Genomic DNA, 22,177 nt, shown 5'->3' with positions numbered 1-22,177 from the left:
CCGACGACTCAAAAGCTCAATATTAATTAAAAAATGGCTTTGGAACTCTGAGAACTCCTCGAGAGAGTCAACACCCTTGAAAAACAACAAGAAATTTTTGGGAAAGAATTATTCGAAAGCTCAACATTAATCAAAAAATGGCTTCAGAAATGAGAGAAATCACCGAGAGAGTCAACACCCTTAAAAAACAACAAGAAATTTTTGGGAAAGACTTATATGAGGAGAAGAAAGAAAACATAAAACTCGAAAAAGAAATTCTTCAAAACTCTAAGGAAATGCAAGCATTGAAGGAGACTGTAAAAATTTAGAGGAGAATGAAATCCCGTCTTAAAAAATGAAAACGTAAAACTCAGAGATGAAATAATCAAAAACAAAACGGAGACTGTAAAAACGTTGAAGTTAGACTTGATACTTTCTAGGCAGCCAGAGAAGAGAGATCCTCCCCCTAGGTCGCCCAGATCCCCATCACCCATGAGATGCTACACCTGCAGGAACCCAGGTCACTTCAGCAGACAATGTGATCAAAATCGTCAGCAATCCAGGGAAACTCCAATGGGACAGCTTAATCAGCCCACTGCTGCTCCAGCTACTGGATCGGGCTGCCAATATAGGACTTACAGCCCCCATTGAGGAAGTAATCATGGTTCACAGCCACAATCAAGTTCCTCTATTAAAGTATTGTGCTCCGTTAACAAACATTTGGTGGAAACCGTAGTGGATACAGCATCATCTGAGCAGACATCTGATAACCTGCCTGACAAACCCCAGTAGACCTTCGAAGCTAAGAGGATCGGCCCTGTCGACATCAAGTTGGGCACCCAATTAATTAGCTCAGACATCTACACAGCTCCCATCGTAGATTCTATGCTCCTTGGAATGGACCTACTTCAGTGATTAAGGGTCAAGATTGATATGGACCGCAGACTTATGACCTGGGCCAACGGAACAGTTCCCCTCATCATGAATCTAGGCCCTAGTGACTCCGCTGATCAAACCCCTACCACTGAGTCACTAGAGTTGGATGAGCCTTCCTTCAGAAACGTTTCCAACCATGCAATCCCCCACACTCTACAGAAAAAAGGAGAGGTTGAGGATTCCCCACACAACTGAGATAGCGGTTACCCTGCACAGGGACGTCATGGAACCACCCTTCTCTTGGTTAGAGCCATCTCAGGAGCTGCCCATTGTCGTCTTTAGTGCTGTTTATGGACCAACACACGACCCAGTTTGCATTTGCTTAACCCAATGGGAGAAGAGGTCACCTTGCCCAAGGACACGATAATAGACACATGGCATTTCATTCAGGAAGAGAATATTCTGGATTCTTGGGCCACCCCTGATGAGGCTCGTGTACGGAGAGTAGCCACAGACACTCTCCCATCCAAACTTCAAGACATGTGGAATGAAGCAAAGACTGAGCTGCCTCCAGAGGAGCAGGCTACGCTCAAGGATCTACTCATCGAATTTCAGGATGTCTTCGCTGATTCGGACTTCGACCTAGGCAGCTTTTCTGCAGTGCAAAACTCAATTAACACAGGGAATGCAACGCCTATCAAGCTTAGCATGAGGGGAACCCCGGTCCACTTTGTGAATGAGGAAAACAAAGTTCTGGATAATATGCTAGTGGTAGGGGTTATACAACAGCTGATTGGGCAGCTGCCCCAGTCTTATAGGGCTATTACACATAATGACAGGGTCCTACGCTTGTCACTGTACTGTAGTATGCGCGCCATATGCAAGAGAAAATCCAATTTGTTGCAAGTTGTCGTATGCATTCCATATGCATGAGTCGGACCAGCTGTGCTATTACACAATCAGACATAGGTGTGTGCTTACGTACAACATCAACGTAATTCCTGTCTGGTCACATGTGTAGTGTACATGTTGCAAAATGGCGAGTGAAGCTGACAAGAAATATTATTCAGCTTTGTTTCTTTTAAGAAAAGCAAACAAACAAAAAAAAAGAAAAAAAGCTCTTGACGTTTTGGACAAAACAGTGTATTCTAAAGAGGGACACGCTTTACCATATAAATCTCCTGGAAGAGATAAGAGCGTACCCAGAAGATTTTAATAATTTCATGCGAATGGACGAGACAACATTCTATCTCCATTTACTAGATTTGGTGTCACCATTGATTACCAAAAAAAAACAACAGTGATGAGATCAGCCATCAGCCCAAATGAAAAACTGATAGCAACCCTTCGCTACCTTGCTACATATAAAAAGGATCAAAAGCTTGAGAAAAAATCTGTCATGGAGTGCCTATGTTACTTTTCATTTTGTAATATATCCCCAATTGCTCTAAAACGGCATTTCTCTGGTTTATACCATTGTTAAATAATTGCCCTATCTCTATGGAGACTGAAATTGACATAATTTGTCAGTGATTAGTAGTGATTACTGAGGCATTACTTTTCTATCACTTATGCTTCAATTTGGTTGTCCTCATTAGGAAATGCGAAGATCAAATCTTTTACTTTGATTTTGAATACAAAAACAAAAAAAAACAAAAAAACAGAATGATTTATTAGTTCTATACGCAAAGACCTAAAATTCACTCATTTGTGAGGCCTTTGAGTATGTTTAAAAATATAATTATTGGCGAACAATCAAATTGTTGTCCGATACCCGTAACACGTCATGAAAATTGTTCCAATTACAATAAACATTAGATAATGTAATTATTGCATAATAATAGCATTATTAGGGACATTCAGTTGTTAAAACGAATTCATTTATTTATACCCTATTATAATTAAAAACTTTTTTTGCGAAAAAGATATCATAGAGGCATACGACCTGCCAGAGACAACAATGTAAGCACATGCTCGATGTCTGCGCCATGTTAAATTGGATTTCAAACAAAAAAAAAGCCTGCCAAGACACACTCCCAGCTTCAAGCTGAATAGACAAGGAAGACCCTCAGCGTTGGGAAGACAGATTACTATAGTATCTAATGACCTTATGCAAATGACCCAGTCAAGCCATGAGGAATCTGCATTAGACGAAGATCACCATGCACCACCACAATATGAGGAAATATTAGAATTAGAAAGTCAGCCTACATGCAGTCAATACTTGAACAATCAAGGCACTATTTGGAGGCATTTCGAATCTTCTACTCCATCGAAAAAGACAAGCGATGCTGCAACCGCTATGACACCTCAAAAGTCTGATTCAAAGGTTGTTCCAAATGAAATCAATACATTGCCGAGAAAACGTAAGCATGAAGAGGACAATATCACAGAAGATGAAAATAAAATAACTTTGAAAGTGTTAAAAGCAATGTTTAAAATAAATCCTGTCGTCACGTTCAAACAAAGAAGAGGGAGCTTTTCCGTAGTGCGAGTGGGCGTGCCTCGAAAAGAAAGTGAGAAGGCAAAGACACCAACCAAAAGAAAACGTGTCAAGCTTTTGGAAAGGATTAGAAATGTCATTGCCGGTGAGAATGATGAGTCTATAAATGTACAGACGGCATCTGAATTAAAGAAATTACCTATCAAAAAGAGGCGGATTATCGCTGGACGAGCTGGCATCAAGGACAAAGTATTCATTCCCCATGATGACACTTTGGCAATGAAGGAATGCATGGGATAATCCTGGAGACAAGTTCGGAAACAACAGAAGTTTCTGAAAGGAAGGGGAATAAAGGTGGAAAATGAAGGAGATAGTCGAAGTGCATCAAAAGAAATAATAGGGAAAATGGTGAGCGTGGAAAGCATGAATTTTATTGGAGACAAAGACTTGACAAACGAAAAGCCATTTGCCTTCGTCAATGATATCAGAACATTGATGGAGGGTCTTTTAGATTCTTACAAAAGTAAAGATCTCACTTTGTCACACAGTGACACCATCCCAGATGATGAAGTGTGGATCAAGTTTGGTGGGGACCACGGAAAGGACTCATTTAAATTGACCATGCAGCTTTTGAATGTAGGCAAAACAAACACAACAACAAATACCGTATTTATAGGACTGGCATATGTCAAGGACAGTTACGAAAACATAGAACTAAAGCTAGAGCCCCAGATTAATGACATTCAGAACAACTTAAGATGGAGAGGTAAAACGACTGTTATTTTCATCAATGGTGATTATGAGTATCTGACCAAAGTGTATGGTCTGACAGGTCCCCAAGGCACCTTTCCATGTCTGTCGTGTACATAGCCAAAACGATATTTTAGTTCAAGAGCAGAAACCCCATTTCCACAAAGAACACTAGAAGGGATAAAGGAAGACACCTCATGCTTGATGGATAAGCATAATGGAGATATAAATCACACACCCAAGTTCAACAATTGCTTGAGATGGCCATTGATAAACATTGAACTTACACACGCAGTACCTCCATACCTTCACATAATGTTAGGGATAGTCATCAAGCACCATAGACTTTTAGAACAGGCAGTAGACAAGTTAGACATGAGAATTATCACGGATGATAACAGGAATCTATCGCAAAGAAGGAAAAGTTTGAAAATATTTGGAAAGAATTGGCATCATAGAAGGGATTTGAAAAAACACAAAAACGTGCTTGATCCTTAGTCATACAGAAAGGGACAGACATAGATTCGAACTATTGTACAAAAAATTGAAAAGAAGTTATAATGCATTAGGATTTGAAACCCTCAGTTCAAGATCTGGCCCAATCTGCTCGAGTCTGGATGCGATTTTAGCCAGACACAAGATAAAACCCCAAGCCTATCATCTGGACCCATCCTAGCCATGGAGTCCTACGGCCAGAATACCGTGATCTGGCAATCACGATAGTTAATACAATTTTTGTTTATTATCTATTGCAATTGTTCTACTATAACAAATGAAATGAAAATTAAGCAATCAAACATAAATAGAGAATAAAAAAAGAAAATTTACAAGGAAAAACAATTCACATACATTAACTATTTCCCACTCTTTAAGGATGCCAGAGCCAAAGCATAGCCAATTAGTTTCACTCTAGGGCAGGGACCAAAAGCAATGTGGAAATGGAAAAGCAAAAATGTAGAGAGATTAAAAATGCAGATGACCTCTCTGGCCAAAGAGAAAGATCACCCCCCCCCCCCCCCCCCCAATCATTTCAACTGTTAGCTATTGCTTGCCAAAATTTTATTGGGACACATTTCCATTTTTTTTTAAATTGCAAATTTAAATGGGGAGGTACAATTTAAAATAATAGAGCATAATGAGAGAAAACTATACAGAAATCTAGCCATTGTCCTCGTCTTCTTTTGCCATTTGCTCAATCAGTCTTTTTCTCTCCTCAGCTTGTCGCATTTTTCTCAGCACCAAACTCTCAAAGTCAGAGGATTGACTTTGGCTCCCAGAGGTATAGTCTCCACAAGGAAAATTTACTCTAGACCCTGAATTGTAATCAGAATTATTACCAGACTCTGTCGGCGATGCAAAATTCACAGAACTTTTACTGCTGTTTGGAATAGAGGAACTGTACTGAGGTATATAAGTAGAATTGATGGAATCTGAATTCGAATTGACAGTTGGTTTGCCAGATAGCCATACAATATTCAAAGGATTATCTGCCAATCCATTCTCATCGAGAACATCTGAAGAAACACCTGAGGGTTCAAATTCAAGAATGGCACTTCCATTCCTTTTACTGGAGACGAGTAGCGTGCTAACTCTTCCATAACACGAGAAAATGTCGGATAAAATTGTTTCATTGTATCCACCATTGGCAGGGTCTCCCTTTGCCGATCGCCACTTCAGCTTGATTCTTGGAATATCTTTGTTTTCATCACCTTTCTTCTCCTTTTCAGTCTCTGAGGCTTTCATTTTCATCAACTCGCGCAGGTAATTTTGTTGATCCTCCAATATCCTAAGAAAAGAAATGGAAATGATTTAAAATGAGAGAGAGAGAGAGAGAGAGAGAGAGAGAGAGAGAGAGAGAGAGAGAGAGAGAGAGAGAGAGAGAGAGAGAGAGAGAGAGAGAGAGAGAGAGTCGGAAGTGAAAACATAAACAACAATTTCTTTTTTTCCCCTTGTCTTAGTTAACGTGCAGCTATGTGGTCTTGTGGTAAAACACTCGCCTTCAGATCAGAGGGTCTTGTCTGGGTACAAGTCCCGCTCTAAGTGGTTGAGTCCTAGGAAAAGGCTTTTTACTCACATTCTTTCACCGTACTCAGATGTAAAATGAATACCTGGTCGTTAACAGTGTTGGAAAAAATTGTAATATTACCTAGCAGTCATCATCTCTCAACCAAAATATTAAGTGTCGCTGTTGAACAGTGACCTCTAGTAAAGCTCTATGAGCACATAATTTAGTGGATGCTGTACTATATAACTGCTCAAGTTCCATATCTAGAAAATTTCTTGACTCTTTCGTTGTTCTTAAACGTAGGCAATTGCTCCATAATATTACAAACTCCTTTGGATAATGAAAATTTGGGTATTATTTAGACAATTCTGGATGTAACTTATTTATATATAAAAGATAAGATGAACTTTATTAATCCAAAACAGGAAATTTCATTGTGTATTACATGACTCAAGGTAAAAGATTAAGTTATTTGGCAGGGTAAATGATTATTCAACAATACTACAGTAACAATGGACCATGATCGAGATGGCATTTAGTGCCATGGAGGACATTCAGATAATTCATTTTCCCAACCTTCCCTATTAATTAAAGATGTCAGAAACAATAATGTTAATAATTGAGAAAGAAGCATTTTAACTACATAACAATAATATTAACCTGTATGCTCAATAAACATAATAAGCTTTGACCCTTGGTAATTCCTTTGTGTAGAGTCAGACACAATAGCAAAGAAGAAAGGCATTGGATATTTCTGATGTAAGATGTGAAAGAGTACAATGGTTCAAGTAAAGCAATATATCTTTTTTCATTATATTTGCGATTTATATGACAATCGATTTGTTAAAGGAATGGAACAGAAACAAAGAATTATGAGAGAAAAGAGGCCTTAAAACTTTCACTGTAGACGAGAATTTGTAAAGTGCGACTCTTCACATACAAATTGGGGTGTATGTAGTTCGCTATTGGGTAAAATAAGTCATTGTCACAGATATTTACTTTTTGTCTTATTTACAAAACAGGATTTGTAAAACAAACGGTGAAAAAAAATAATCTGTAAATGACGTCAAAATAATTTTTAAAATGCTTGTATGCATCTCCTTCTTCCAACTAATCAACGAACTCAGTGGAACAGATTATTACTGTCAACAATAACACTGACACATTGAGAAAATGGTGGTGGCCGTGGTTGCCGTCGTAGTAGTCGCAGTGATAATGATGCAGTGTTGGTGGTTGTAGTGGTAGTAATGATGATGTGGTGGTGGTGGTTGTAGTAGTAGAGGTAGTGATGATGATGTGGTGGTGGAGGTAGTAGTAGTAGAGGTAGTGATTATGATGATGTGATGGTGGTAGTTGTTGTAGTTATGGTAATGATATTGATGTGGTGGTGGTTGCAGTAGTGTTAGTGATAATGAGTGGTGGTGGTGGTGGTTGTAGTAGTAGTGATGATGATGATGATGATGTAGTGGTTGTAGTAATAGTGGTGTGGTGTTTGTAGTAGTAGTGGTAGGGATGATGATGTGGTTGTGGTGGTTGTAGTAGCAGTGGCAGTGATGATAATGTTGTGGTGGTGGTTGCAGTGGTATTGGTAGTGATGATAGGGTGGTGGTCATGGTTGCAGTAGTAGTAGTGGTAGCAATGATGATGTGGTGGTGGTGGTGGTTGTATTAGTAGAGGTAGTGATGATGATGTGTTGGTGGCGGTTGCAGTATTAGTGGTAGTGATGATGATGATGATGTGGTGGTGTTGTTGTAGCAGTAGTGGTAGTGATGATGATGTGGTGGTGTTGTTGTAGCAGTAGTGGTAGTGATGATGATGTGGTGGTGGATGTAGTAGTTGTAGTGGTAGTAGTGATGATGATGTGGTGGTAGAGGTTCTAGTAGTAGTGGTAGTGATGATGATGTGGTGGTTATAGTAGTGGTGGCACTGATGATGATTTGGTTGTGGTGGTGGTTGTAGTAGAGGTAGTGATGATGATGTGGTGGTAGTGATGAAGATGTGGTGGTGGTTGTAGTAGTAGTGGCAGTGATGAGAGAGGGGGGGAGGGTCTATCCTTGGGACAATCTAACCTCACCAGAATTTGACGGAAGTGCCGTATACATGAATTTTTTTCTCCAGACTGGCTTTTTTCCAGTGAAACCTGAGTTTTGGCATCACTGCCTCGTGTCACTTTTGACAGCTGACACCAGTTTGTCTAGGCTGGTGCGTTAAAAATGGGAGTGTCACCAAAATTTATGCAACTGAGTACAGGTGTCAAAATATGAAACAAGACATAATGATGAATTTTTAACGGATTCACCACTTGAGTTGAGCTTTTATCAGAGGAAAATGTTTGACACTGCAAAATCAGCTGAAAATTTCGTAGAAAATCCCAAAATCCCAGAATTCCAAGGAAGATTGTCATCACTGATTACACTAAGATTGTTTACAATGTTGTCATCAAAATCAGCTACATGGTAAAGACTTTTGCTGATGATACTAATAATAACCCGACAAGAAAATAATCAAAATATAAAATGTACTTCAACACTGCAAATATGCCCATACACAATTTCATGAGATCTATAACTTTTTGACGACAATGTTAGTAGTTGAGAATACAAAGTTGGAGCACTTTTGCACAGGATGTTTGCTTACCTAGAGTCGGGCAGTAATGGTAATAACATGGTAATATTTTTTGTTCTTACCTTGAACATTCTTTTCTCAGCCGATCAATCTCTAATTGTAGTTCCTTGTCAGCATCAACCTTTGAAACATGATGATTTTTCTCTGCAGCTCGTTCTCTTGCTTCTAGGTCTTCTTTGAATTTTTTCCGTCTACCGTCCAAAACCTTGTTCCGAGCCTCAACTTCTTTTTTTGCCTTTCTTGAGCGGTCATAAGCAGCTCTGGCTGCAACATCTGTAAGTACCTTTAAAGCTAACGAGAGTTCATGAAACTCCTCAGCTGCTTTGGGATTATCAGGGTTCTTGTCAGGATGGCATCCCAATGCTTTCTTCCTATATCCTTTCACAATTTCTTTTTCATTTGCTGTTTCATCAACTCCCAGTAATAAATAAAGGTCTTTATTCCCTATGTTTGTAGTCTTAGCCATATTATCACCGGTTTCACAGCTACAATCCTAAGGATGAAAAGAATACTAAAATTCAAAGAGTGATGAGAAACAAATAACTTGATATAGTACAAATTCTCTTCAGTTTTATTTTACCCTAAGTCATAATCATATATCTTCAGAAAAAGTGTGGGGCAGGCACTGGTATCGATAATGTTGAAAAAAAAAAAAAAGGATATGGAGAAGTGCCAGATGAAAATAGAGAATAAAAAGTCACAAGGTCAGTACCAACTTCAATACCAATTGCCATGACACCCTCCGCCTGGTGGACAGAGAGAGAGAGAGAGAGAGAGAGAGAGAGAGAGGGGGGGGGGGGGGGGGGGGGGGGGGGTGACATCGAGCGGTCACCCAACACACTGAACTATCCAGCCACAAAAAATATGGCTTTCAAACTTAGTACCAATCATGCGCCTCTCAACTACTGTGGGGACCACAACAAGGCTGGCTGACAAACTCTGCGAACTCTCTACGCTGATGAGCAAATTAAGCTACCTGCCCTCATCTGTTTGAAACAAGACATGGTATCATATAAACAAATGGGACATAAATGGAGCCGTGAAGTGAGTTGTATGCGATATACAGGTTTGTCCTCGTCGTTTTCAATAGACCTGTCGCCCACCACTTCAATGGGTCCAGTCATCGGGGATTGCACCACATCCAAGTTGCCGTCCTTCAGTTCTGTCACACCACCAAACAACATAGAAAATATAGGGAGGCAGAACTGATACTAAAACTGAACACCCGTTCACCTCACGGCATGAACTCGAGACTGGACCTAATTTAAATATTATACTACCTTTGTTTCGACTCCCCCGGCCATCCATCGTCATTTCCATTTATTATATATCAGTATCATTACTACTTTGACTACAACAACTACTACCGCTACTACTACTACTACTGCTACTACTACCACTACTACAACTAGGCAGTTTAGTGAGCAGCAGCAGTGGCAGTCAAATTGTGACCCAACTCGCCCATAGGAAAGTTGTGACTGGAAATTGCAGTTCGCGTTTTGGGGGGTTCAATTAAAGATGTATAACTTCATTATAAAGAGGAATATATCGCAGATATTTTGGTATCATTATTTTCGTCTTTCAATTTCCTTTTAAATGGTGCCAATTACGTCAAAATCCATTAATAACTCCAGAAGTTATATGGAGTTAAAATTTGGCAATTTCCAATTGCATTTATTTTTCATTTACCACGTGTGTTTTAAAAATAAAAACGCTTGTTTTTAGAATAATATCTAAACTTGATTCATGCCAAATTTCACGGCTCTATATCTATGCATAGACACTTTTTAACTCTGCGCCGAAATGCCATGTTTGCATTATCTTCTCCTCATGGCTGCCCGACGATATCGATATTCATATCGATAATTTAAATTTAGTTATGTACTATTTTAAATTTAGTCCATAATATTTTCAGTACTATTATTTACTATGTTTTTATTTTGAATACATACTTTCCAACTTTATTTATGGGCATTTTATAGTTTTTGTTTTAAAAGTTCATATATTTCTTCTCTTTGTGAAATCCGATATTAATAATATCGATATTTTAAAAATACCAATTGCTTTAACTTTATTTTATTTTGCCATCAAGTCATCAAGTTTCTTTCCCATATGCTTAAATATGTTTGTTATCATTTGTATCCATATTCTAAAGGCCTTAGCCTTAATAATTATTATGGTAAGAAGTTCTATTATAAATTTTGACACCCCCACACATTGAGAGAGAAAGGGGGGGGGGGGGGGGGGGGGGGGAATAACATATAAATTGCCAGTTCAAATGATGTAATAGCAATAAACCCAATGTGGTTCAGCATAATTTTTTAAAGTATTAAAAGCCAGAACTTTCCTTCTAATTAAAATAGGGAATCTGTTTCAATTAATTTGAACTTTTTCAATCTACCATTTTATTTATTGCAATTAAATTGCCAGAGGTAAAAATAAACTGATTATGTCATTACGCAACATGTTCATTATATGTTTTCATTTAAATACTCTCAAACCCTTTTTTATTCTCTATGTATTAAATCAAAGAGGGGAATTATTTGCAATTATTTCAGTGAGATATTGGGGATAAATCCAGATGTGATATAGCAAATTGTTTCTCATGTCTAGCCGAGTTCTTAATTATGTAACATTTGTGTCATATTATGTAATACTTTGTTAATTTGAAATGTTTATCTTCCTCTTTATTAATGTAAATGCATTGTCCTCGATAAGATGACCATCTTGGTATACAATATATGATAACTCCATATTGACTGTTTTAACCATTTTTTATTAACATCACGCGATTTCGGTCACAACTTTGCTATGGTAATTTTGAGGTAAAAATTGGTCTGAAATTTCAGACTTTGAACTGCCGTAACTACATTTCTAATCAAGATAGAAACAAAATTCGAACTGTTTTGTCGTACCAATAAGGTCGCAGGTTCAAACCCCACCACCGCCGCGGAAAAAAATTTTTTTATTCTTTATTGTCTTCTGGCACTTTTCTACTCACTTCATATCTTACTGTTTTGTAATCTGTGTTGCCAGCTCTTTCAAATGACATTGGTTTCAAGTGTGTGATTTACATTTAGAATTTCTATTAAACTCCATACTACTACTACTACTACTTCCTGTTCCTTCTGCTGCTGCTGCTGCCACTAATGATTGTAGGCCTACTGATACCGGCATCCCTTTACTATTCTTTGTATTTATCTTCAATTCCATTGTATTTAGGTGGCGTTTTTATATACCTCCGTTGGAGGTGTACAAAAACGCACCGTCTTTATGCACCTCCATTGGCGGTGATGGTAAATTAATGAAAATGTTGCTGCGTACGTCCATGAGGTTTAAATAGTTTTAGATTGTAGTTTAGCACGCTGCGTGATTACCGATGTACAATGATAATAAATTAAAGAATAATAACAATAATTTAAAAAATCAAAAGTAAAAAGAAACATGGCACACAAATACTGATCTCAAATAAATAAATAATTTTAGAAAATTAAAATCGAAGTTTTTTTTAAACATGATAAAAACTTTTTGAAAGAAAAAAAGCAAACAAAAACAAAGTAAATCAAAAAAAAAAAAAGTCAACAATGGGAATCGAACCCGGTACTTTCAAGGTAGGAGTCTGACAGCTTGTCCACTGCGCTACGGAGCCACCTGACTGTTCATCACATTTAATAAGGTCTGTCTAAAACATTATTTTACCTTCAATGCAACGTCTATTTTCTGGTTTTATATTTATATTTCGATTTTTTAAATTATTGTTATTTTTTTTATATAAATTTATTAACAAAAACATCCTACAAATGTCACTATATAACTTTCGCCATGTCCAGTTATTGAATGCCCAGTCATCAAGAAAAAACTGATACCAGCACCTTTGAGACAGAGAAGAGGTAACAACAACCAATACAGCCTCATAACACACAGAACACAATACCGTGGTTTTTCCTTCTTGCTGCGTGCGGTCAAAGACTGGAACCAGCTTGACGCTAAAGTGACCGAAGCCACTACAATTGATGCTTTTGTGGCAAGTTGCTATGCAAATACTTAGACCTTACACAAACCACCACTGACCAACGTTGATGACCCCTGAATTGCCTGAATGTCCCTGGAAATTGATTTTAGACTAACGATTATAAACAAGGAATACAGAGAGATTAGAAAGCAGTTTCATATTTGCCATAATAATCAACCAATTGATTGTGGGCAATCAAAGGAAGAAGAAGAAGAAGAAGAAGAAGAAATGCAGAAACACAATATCGCTAGCTAAGGCTAATGAAATTGGGTGGAATAGTGGAATGCGCATGCGTGACGGAGGTGTATAAAAACGATCCGTTAAGATACACCGTCAACGGAGGTTCATAAAAACATTTATTTTTCAGCCTAGGTACACTTACTTAAAACAATCTGTGTGAATAAAGCAAGATGGTGGTAGGGAACTTGTTTACCAACAATGTCAATATGTCCAGACGATACAGGATGAGATCATGATCATGACTCACTCAGACATTTTTATCCTGGCTTTATCCTACCAGCTACCACAACAACAGTACAGCAATACTAACACTTTGTCAGTATCCGTACCGAACGAAGAACGGTGGTGTATTTAATAAGAGTCCATTGAATCTTGATCATCCCACTTCAAAACAGTACAGGCGAAGACGGGGAATAAAACGTTAGAATATCGCTTGTTATGGCTTGTAAAAAGTGTAGTGAAAGCGGAAACAACAAGATATGAAGTGAATAGAAAAGTGCCAGAAGACAATAGAGAATAAAAAATTTTTTTTTTTTTTTTAATGAAAGAGAAAGATTAGGAGGCAAAAAAATGCTTTCCCATTCTAAAGAGTGTACTATTTCCATACTCATTGCGGATATGCGTTATTATTATTATTATTATTATTATTATTATTATTATTATTATTATTATTATTATTATTATTATTATTATTATTATTATTATTATTATTATTATTATTATTATCATTATTATTATTATTATTAGTAGTAGTAGTAGTAGTAGTAGTATATATATATATATATATATATATATATATATATATATATATATATATTATGTTACTTTTCTTTGTGTGTCATGATTGGAATCTTGACGAGGGAATGTTTTAAAGGAAAATGTATTACTATGTATTTTTATGCACTATGTGTTAAAACCTATGTCGGTCAAAGGCTTCTATTAGCCTGACTACATTATCTATGAAACATTTTTTAAATGCCGACAATAAATTAATATTTGAATTGAATTGAATTGAATTGAATAGTAGTAGTAGTAGTAGTAGTAGTAGTAGTAGTAGTAGTAGTAGTAGTAGTAGTAGTAGTAGTAGTAGTAGTAGTAGTAGTAGTAGTAGTAGTAACTTTGTATGAATTCACTCGTGACTTCTTGATATTGGATGAGAGGGTATATTGAAAGAGATGCAAGTGTTATCTTTCGTTGGCAAACGATACTGTCATACTGTCGAATTCTGGAATTATCAATTGTATTTTTTTTTTCGGCTAAACTTTTCATTCATACATTTTTAAAAAATTGCAAATCTAGCTTCTTCAGCATTCACACGCGCACTAAGGGTCATATATTATGTTCTTTATGAGTTCGTCGTTGGGAGATTAAAGACGTAATCAACTGGCGGCCAAGTCTTTGGACAGAACTTTCAACACTATAATATAATGATGTTATAATGTCAGTACACTTTCAATAATGGAAGGATCATCTAAATTATTCTGCCGAACACAGACAAAACACGTCCTTTAAAAAATAACTTTGGTCAAAAACATTTTAAAAAACAACACAAAAAAGCAATTTACACTTAAATTATCGATTGATTAAGATTATGCCCTATTAATATATATATATAATATATATATATATATATATATATATATATATATATATACATATATATATATATATATATATATATATATATATATATATATATAAACTCAAACTATTGAATTATCGGGTTATGAGAAGTGCAGTAGCCTGACCGTTAGGTTAACCAATAAAAAGTGGTTCTTCTATCTGTTGTTGTCCAAAAATGACTCTGTACAATAGGTCTTACGTGTCTTGCTGGTGAACCATTGTGCAGTTAATGTAGCGTTTTAAAACGGTAGCATTAGTTGTATATTGAATGTTGTTGGGTCTTTAAAAGAAATAAAGAGAGAGAGAGAGAGAGAGAGAGAGAGAGAGAGAGAGAGAGAGAGAGAGAGCGCGTTTGCATGTTTTCAGATACAATTACAATGACAAAAAAAACTTCTCGCAGGGACTGATGGGACAAGGTTTTAGTATGTCAACTAGATAACACCACGCTAACGTCTCATGCTTCAACCACCCAGGAATAGACACGCTACAATTCCTACTTCATTTATGTTTTCAACGTTCCTTTTGCTGACGAAGATTTTTCCCCGAAATGTCCAGTGTCTGTACCTAAAGCCATTTGTTAGCTATTGTAAATGATCAACAATATATTAAAATTATTAAACGCACATTGTATTCTCGTTGTTATTTTCCTTGGATAGGTAATGCTATATAGGAAAAAATAAAAGTGCTAAAAACGCACTGTTATAGTAAATTGCGAGAGTGGTTCTATAGCAGGTATCACTTATATGGGTCTTAGCTAGGTACCTGTTGCCAATTTTCATGCTTTCCCAATGTGCACGGTATTAGTCCAATTTCACATATATTTACGCAGTTATTTCCCTTGTTTAATGTAGCTGTAATCGGTATAAAATTTAAGGCCTTAGGTACCTAATTAAACCGAAACGTTACGATTGATTGCCAGAATGGTTCTATAGAGCAGATGGGGGTTTTAATTGTCTTGGTAACCTGTATGCAAATTTTCATGCTTTCAACCCGAATTTGCTCGGCTTTAGCCTAATTCTACTACTTCTTGAATAGTGACTTGAACGATCGAGCTTTATTTTTCCTCGTAAAAATTCCGGTCCATGTTTTTCTTTTATTTGGCAACGCAAGATAAACTATGGTCATCAGCTGATGGACTGTGAAGGATGTTTCTATTATATTTACAAATAAAGCTATTCAATATCTAAGTTTTACATTTGAACAATCTGTCGGTATGTAGACATATGGTGTTCTCAAATATTGATTCACTCAAACTTTATATTTGATCAATTCTTCCTAAGCTTTAAAACATTTTTTTCACAGTTGTCTCTTTAAGTTTTCGATGTTTGATAGCAGGCTAGACGTCTATTCTTAGTCTTACTCTAAATTAAAAGACACCTGGCGTCGGAAAGGAGGGAAATACATAAATACTAATAAAGTGACTTGCTCATTGAAAGAAAGTCTTTAAAAGCTAAAAACAATTTTTAAATGTATAAACAAAAAACAAACAACATTGTTTAAAGTTTACATTCATATAAAAAAGAGAGAATGTTGTTTCATTTAGTTTCATCATTTTATGGCCATCATGGTCATGATGGGAGTTAGAGATTAGATTTAAATAAATAGGTCATTATGTTCAAGTTCATATAATGTAAAACACGATCACCATTTATCTCACTGATTCTGCAGCTCGGCTACATTATAAAAAAGCACGGATTAAATAAACAATTGAGAAGGTAACAATTAACACAATTTCCTAAACCGCTTTGGCTTTATTATCATCAGAAAACTACGGCTTAAATTTTTTTAATTTTTAAACCCGCTTAAATTAAAATGCTTTTCAATGTTCAATTTCATGCTCATAGTAAAATAATGATATACACCATACCTAGTTATTTTAAGGCTTAAAAAGACAGTATCGGGGCATGATTTTAGTTTGGATTGCCCCCGCCGACATAAAATCATTTGCATAATCTGCTCTTGCTCTTACCTACTCTCGCTATCTACTCATATTTCCATACGAGGCGAAGTCATTCGTCATGTCAAATGTATCATGAGTATGATACAGGTCAAGACCTCAGACTTTGCCATTGATATCATGCCCGTGGTGTGCAGTGTTTATTTATGAATTATATATATATATATATATATATATATATATATATATATATATATATATATATATATATATATATTGAATCGTGTTTGATACAAATATGGTACGAAAAGTGCTCGACATGTAGTAATGGAGCGAATTATTATTTAAAATATTTACCACAATGTTTGGGGCAGTCTACATCGATGTTTCAGGCTTAATTTGCCATCTTCAGGACTGAGTTGTTTTGTTGACTGTTGTTGTTTCTTGAAGTGGTTCCGGTTTGAAGTTAATTAAGAGGAATTTGCGCCGATGGGGACACTTTCCGTAGATCTCATTTTTCATGTTGAGTGTGGCTTCATGAGGTTGTTTGATTATGGTATATTTTTCTTCCAGGCATAAGCTACATTGTTTTGATGTTGGTGTGTATCCTGTTGCTTTAGATAAAATTTTCCATGAAATGTTGTGGTCTATTTTGTTGTCTTTTAATTTCCAAATATGTTCGCTGAGTTTTGTGGATGTTTTTTTGTTAGTGTTTCTAAATGTTGAGGTGTGGAGGTTGTATCTTGTTTTGAAATTATTTTCTGTTAGTCCTACATATTTTTCTTGCTTGTTTGTTTTAGTTTCTGTGACTGTGGCTTGGTAAATTAAACTTGATTCTAAGCATTGTTTGTTTAGCGGGCAATGTTCTTTATTTCTGCAGTTGCATTTTCTAGTGGGTGGGTTTTGCTCTTGTCGGTGGTTTATTAATATTTTTTTGTTGTGGCTTGAAATTATTTGTTCTATGTTGCGCATACACATGATATATATATATGTCAGAAGTTTTACCCACACATAATATAACTAAAGTAGTTGAAGTTGAAGGAGAAATGACGAAATGTCTTCACGTGTGTGTGTTTTTTAACGTTCAGTGCTTAATTCCGTTCTTCCATAGATTAGTCATGAGTCATAGTCCAATCAGCTATTTCTATTTATTTATTTATTTTAAAATAAAAGTCATTTTTCTGTTTTCATCAAGTCATTCATTATAAACTTTAAATATCACCAAATTCATCCTACCTTATAATATTATGTCACTGCTTTATTATTGTTTTTAAAGAATGAATGCAACCTCACTGATCCTAGAAAAGGTAAAAGCATCCAATCAATCTTCTCAATACCATGGATGTGAGAGGTTGTTTGCTGCAGGGTTGTTCACAGAGCGTCTTGTTTTTATTTCAGCATTTGAAAGATAGCATAAAATAGTATTTAATGACATATGTTGGGCACTATTCAATGTTTAGTTCATTTGTTGTCATTTGGGAGCTTTTAAAGCAGTTTCTTAATTGTACAATATGAATAAACACATCTCTAAAGGTTTTAAATTTTGGCCTCTCTTTGATGGTCCTCTCCACCTCCAGTTTCTTCTTGGTTGTTTCTGGTCGCTTATACAGTTTTTCTGCTTGCATTAAAGATTCTTTAGCAGTTGGAATGTGATTTTGTATTGCAATCTGGTCATCTGATTTTTATTAACTGATGCAGGCTTGCCAACCAGAATGATTTTTCATATTTTAATACTCTTAGAGTTCCAAAATATGGGAATATTGACTTAAATTTGCTGAATGCAGACAGCCAGAGTGTAATAAAAAGGGGGGAAATCATAAAAGTTTAATAGTTGAAGATCATTAAATAACGTCTCCTCCTAGATGAGAATCTGAATACCCAGACAGATGATTGTCAACTGAATAACAGCGTTTTCCCACCATCTGATAGCTTGATAAACCTCCACAAATTTCAGTTAATGTTAACTTTGAAATTTTGGATGGTTGGACGTGTTGAAAATATGATTTTTCCTTAAAAAATATGAGAAAATGAGCATAAATATTCTGAAAAATATGATTAATCTTTTCAAATGGTTGAGGTTGGTTGGCATGTCTGCTGATGAGAATGCTTTTTTATCGTCCGTTTTGGTTGATTAAAATATAGTGGATCTTGGTCATGCTTGGCTAAAGACATTTTTACAAACTGGCATGGCAGTTTTTTGCAAAATAAAATCCAAAATTTTACAGCCAAATTCCCAAATTTTGCATGCAAATTTTTTTTTTAAAAATTGGGATTGACGTTTTTAAAAACGACAATAAGTTCACGAAGGAGAAAATAGTTGTGGGACTAAGTAGTTGGTAGAGAGAGAAAAAATGATCATTACAAAAAGCTGTCTGGATTTTTAAAAATACTCCCCAACAAATCTGTTGCAGGAATACCTACCCTCAATCTCAAATTTCAGGGACATTTTACGGATAAAACCTAAAATTTCGTGAACAATTCATTCCCACTGGTGTCCACATCACATGGTCCTACATTCACTCCCAGTGGTGTTCACCTCTCATAGCCCGGGGTTCACTCCCCACTAGTGTCCACCTACCGTAGTCCTGGGGTTCACTTCCACTGGAGACCATATTCTGTGGTTCCGCATTCAATTCCCATCGATGTCCATCTTCCATAGTAACAGGTTAATCCCCTGTGGTGTCCACCTCCCATAGCCTCAGATTTACTCCCCACTGGAGTCCTATTCTGTGGTTCCATGATTGTTCCTCAGTGCCTATCATCACTTTGGACTGGCGTTCACCTCCCATATTCCCAGCTTCATCCCCAACTAGTGTCCACCTCCCATAGTTCCAGGTTCACTCCCCACTGGAGTCCATATCCTGTGGTTCCATGATCACTCCCCCGTGATGTCCACCCTTCATAGCCCCGGGTTCACTCCCCAATGGGGTCTACTTCTAATAGTCCCGGGTTCACTCTCACTGGTGCCCATCTCCCATAGTCCCAGATTCACTCCTCACTGATGTCCATATCCCAAAGTTGCAAGTTTATTCTCCTCTGGTGTCCATATCTCAGTCCTGGCTTTACCTCTACTGGTTTCAACCTCCCATAGTCCCAGATTACTCCCCACTGGTGTATATATTCCATATTTACTCCCTTATGTCCACCGTACATAGTTCAGGTTCACTCCCTGCTGCTATCCACCTTATCTTGTTCTGGGTAGTATCTAAAAAAATGGGTACATTCCTCTCTTGTTCACTCCCCACTTGTGTATACATCTTACAGCCCTCAGTTCACTCCTCACTGGTGTCACAAGCCCCATAGTCCCAGGGTTACTGCCCACTGGTGTTCACATTCCAAAGTGCTGGGTTTACTCTCCACTGGTTATAATAGCCCATAGTCCAGGGTGCACCTAGGTTCACTTCCCACTTCCTACTTATGTATTCCGTATTCTCGAGTTCATTCCCCACTACTGTCTACAACACAGGGTCTCAAGGTTTCCTGCCCTCTAATACTGCCCACCCATTATCCTGGGTTTAATCTCTGTTGCTGTCCATCTCAAATTGTCCCTGTTTCAATCCCCACTGGTACTCACCAATCAGGATCCTTGGCTTAATCCTCACTTTACTTTTTAAAAATCTTGTTTTATTGAAATAAGATGAAGGCCCCGTCCCTTTACTGTCTGATCAGAAAATAAGCAATCCATTAAAGTACAGCAGTTTGAAATAGCCTATGGTATTAATGAGCTCTATTCGGTAATAACGTTACTGAAAAATTTTCTATGCAATTATTTTCCATATTACAGTGAAAAAAATCCCTTCCACAAACAAACAGATGGGAAACTGCATAGCTAATCGAAGCTACTCCCAATCTTTTACGTTAAATCCTGGGAAATACAAGATGGTTCTATCCATTTTTTCTGGTGCACACACTTACAAAATCGGGAAAAATTGCCAAAAGCTGCAGATTTTCCAGCCGCAATACAAAGTCGGGATTTTCTTCTTTTTAAAATTATTTTTTCTTTTTTTTTTTCGGTTGCAAGTGATGCAAAAAACTGCTATGCCAGTACAAAGTGACTATTTGCCCTATTTTGCACATTGCATGGGTGTATGCTCATTTACACACACATACTTACTCATACGCTTCCTAGATAAAGGATGCATTTCACCACAGGGATAGCATAAAATACATGACACCAAGATTCGTCTTATTGTTAATTTTTTTGATATAAAAAAGAGAATAGTCATTAATGTTGTGATTATTTACTTCATGCTCAGGATCATCTCAGTTCTCAGCCATGTGATAATCAAGACAGCTTCTGGAAAATGACCAAACTAACAACCAACAAAAGGACTTGAAAACAAAATAAGAATTGGAAATACTAATAATTATATTAAAAGCCTATAATCTGGATCAACTGAGAGCTGGAGTTGGATACATAAATAGAATATGAATGAAAAGAAGGAAAGAGCGAGACCAAATCCCATGGATAAGGCCAATGTTCTCTCCAGGGGCTTGTTCTGGTGAGTAATAGTGATGTAAATTGTTATTTAAACTGGTGTTATCACTTATTCTGAAATTATGTTAGTTTTTCTTGATTAATTTTTTTTAAAAAAGCAAATGCAATCATTTAAAACATAGTGCACATTTTTGGGGATATTCCATGCTTCTTTTTTTTTTTTTAATTATCTCAGTAGGCCTTATGGAATCAAATTTCTATTTCACACTTTAAAACTTGTCTGTAGGTGCCTTGTTTGTGCTTGCTTTCTTACAATATCCACCACCGCCTTTGGCCAGGAATTCACTCAAACTCAAGTTGAATGGGATAGTGTATGCAATGAGCCTTACCTTTGGACGCGATGCCAGGGCCAGAAATTTTGCAAGTATGGTCACCCATCCAGTCACTAAACATGCTCAACAATGGAATTATAGCAGGGTGCCTCTGAACCACTAAGGCCATTGATTAGTGTTATTTTGAAGGGAGTTGATTTCTTTTTTATCTGACATCATATCTTATCATTGTCATTATTACAACAGGAACATTGTAGCAATTCAGGCGTCAAATGAGTCATATTGTTGTTAATGTGGATGCTGTTTGTGAAAATGGCTGGTCAGTGGTTGAATATTTTGAAAGTAATTGAACATTGACTCCAGCCCATTTAAAAAAGAAAAACCAAGGTGGTCCTTATATCTCTATGGTAGAGCACTCGACTCACTAATAAAGGGATCTGTGTCGATCCCAAGTATGGACAAAATTCCCCAGAATTGGTTTAGGTAGCCATGCCTGTTTGATCTGGCTTAAAGCACTCTGTGATGTATTAGCTTTCTATCTAAAGGGTAGCACGCAATTGTTACCGTCTATTTAACTTCACAAAAAGTGGGATAGAATCAAGCTCTATTAGGTGGCTCTGATGGACTGGATTGCTTAATTAGAGGAATATGTTGTCACTCTGTCCTGGCAACATGACTTGTCATTTTCACCAAAAGAGCAGTGGCAAAGAAGTAAATACTTAATCTTTTAGTCATTTGTTTTGTGCTTGTCTCCACTAGTGTGCAGCTTTGTGGTCTAGTGGTATGACACTCACTTTTGGATTGGAAGAGTCATGGGTTCGAGCCTCGCTTGGCGCAGAGTTGAGTCCTTGGAAAAGGCTCTTTACTCACATTCTCTCACCGTACTTGGTGGTAAAATGAGTTAATATCGCCTAACAGACGTCATGTTCCGTCCTATATTAAGTGTTGCTGTTGGGC

At 36.8% G+C, this 22,177-nt stretch overlaps 2 protein-coding genes across 21 annotated transcripts in view; one reads left to right on the top strand and one right to left on the bottom strand.

The window, feature by feature from the left end:
• Positions 1-1,982: 1,982 nt before the first annotated feature.
• Positions 1,983-21,374, bottom strand: LOC144980923 (dnaJ homolog subfamily C member 17-like). Of its 4 annotated transcripts, none has more exons than XM_078928860.1 (3): positions 21,278-21,374; positions 8,741-9,171; positions 1,983-5,834 (listed from the first exon to the last, which is right to left on the bottom strand). In XM_078928860.1, the coding sequence occupies exons 2-3, from the start codon at positions 9,142-9,144 to the stop codon at positions 5,207-5,209; spliced, it is 1,032 nt and encodes a 343-aa protein (XP_078784986.1). In that variant the 5' UTR covers positions 9,145-9,171; positions 21,278-21,374; the 3' UTR covers positions 1,983-5,206. The 4 variants fall into 4 exon arrangements, with proteins under 4 accessions (XP_078784986.1, XP_078784987.1, XP_078784984.1 ...); XM_078928861.1 differs by lacking the exon at positions 21,278-21,374 and adding an exon at positions 15,316-15,378; XM_078928858.1 differs by lacking the exon at positions 21,278-21,374 and adding an exon at positions 13,073-13,494.
• Positions 15,407-22,177, top strand: part of LOC144980920 (ATP-binding cassette sub-family C member 4-like) — a 139,549-nt gene continuing 132,778 nt past the window's right edge. For 4 of the 17 annotated variants that reach the window (XM_078928852.1, XM_078928844.1, XM_078928855.1 and 1 more), the window contains exons 1-2: positions 15,639-15,764; positions 20,707-20,952. In XM_078928852.1, the coding sequence (XP_078784978.1) occupies positions 20,879-20,952 (74 nt within the window). In that variant the 5' untranslated portion in view covers positions 15,639-15,764; positions 20,707-20,878. Of the gene's footprint in view, positions 15,765-16,221; positions 16,269-20,706; positions 20,953-22,177 lie in introns of all 17 variants that reach the window. The other 13 variants (XM_078928839.1, XM_078928848.1, XM_078928843.1 and 10 more) reach the window with 12 other exon arrangements.

Source organism: Berghia stephanieae, chromosome 10, assembly GCF_034508935.2.
Source record: "Berghia stephanieae isolate SIO BIC M18660-M18661 chromosome 10, UCSD_Bste_1.3, whole genome shotgun sequence".
NCBI classification, from domain to species: domain Eukaryota; kingdom Metazoa; phylum Mollusca; class Gastropoda; order Nudibranchia; family Aeolidiidae; genus Berghia; species Berghia stephanieae.
Note: the sequence above shows the minus strand (reverse complement) of the source record. Positions and strands in the feature narration are given on the sequence as shown.

What these genes read in the sequence shown, in the direction of transcription:
- LOC144980923 (XM_078928860.1), bottom strand. Translation starts at nt 9,144, where the DNA reads ATGGCTAAGACTACAAACATAGGGAATAAAGACCTTTATTTATTACTG. An exon ending in CTGAGAAAAGAATGTTCAAG is followed by an intron (nt 5,835 to 8,740) that starts GTAAGAACAAAA and finishes TTCTTTTCTTAG; the next exon opens with GATATTGGAGGATCAACAAA.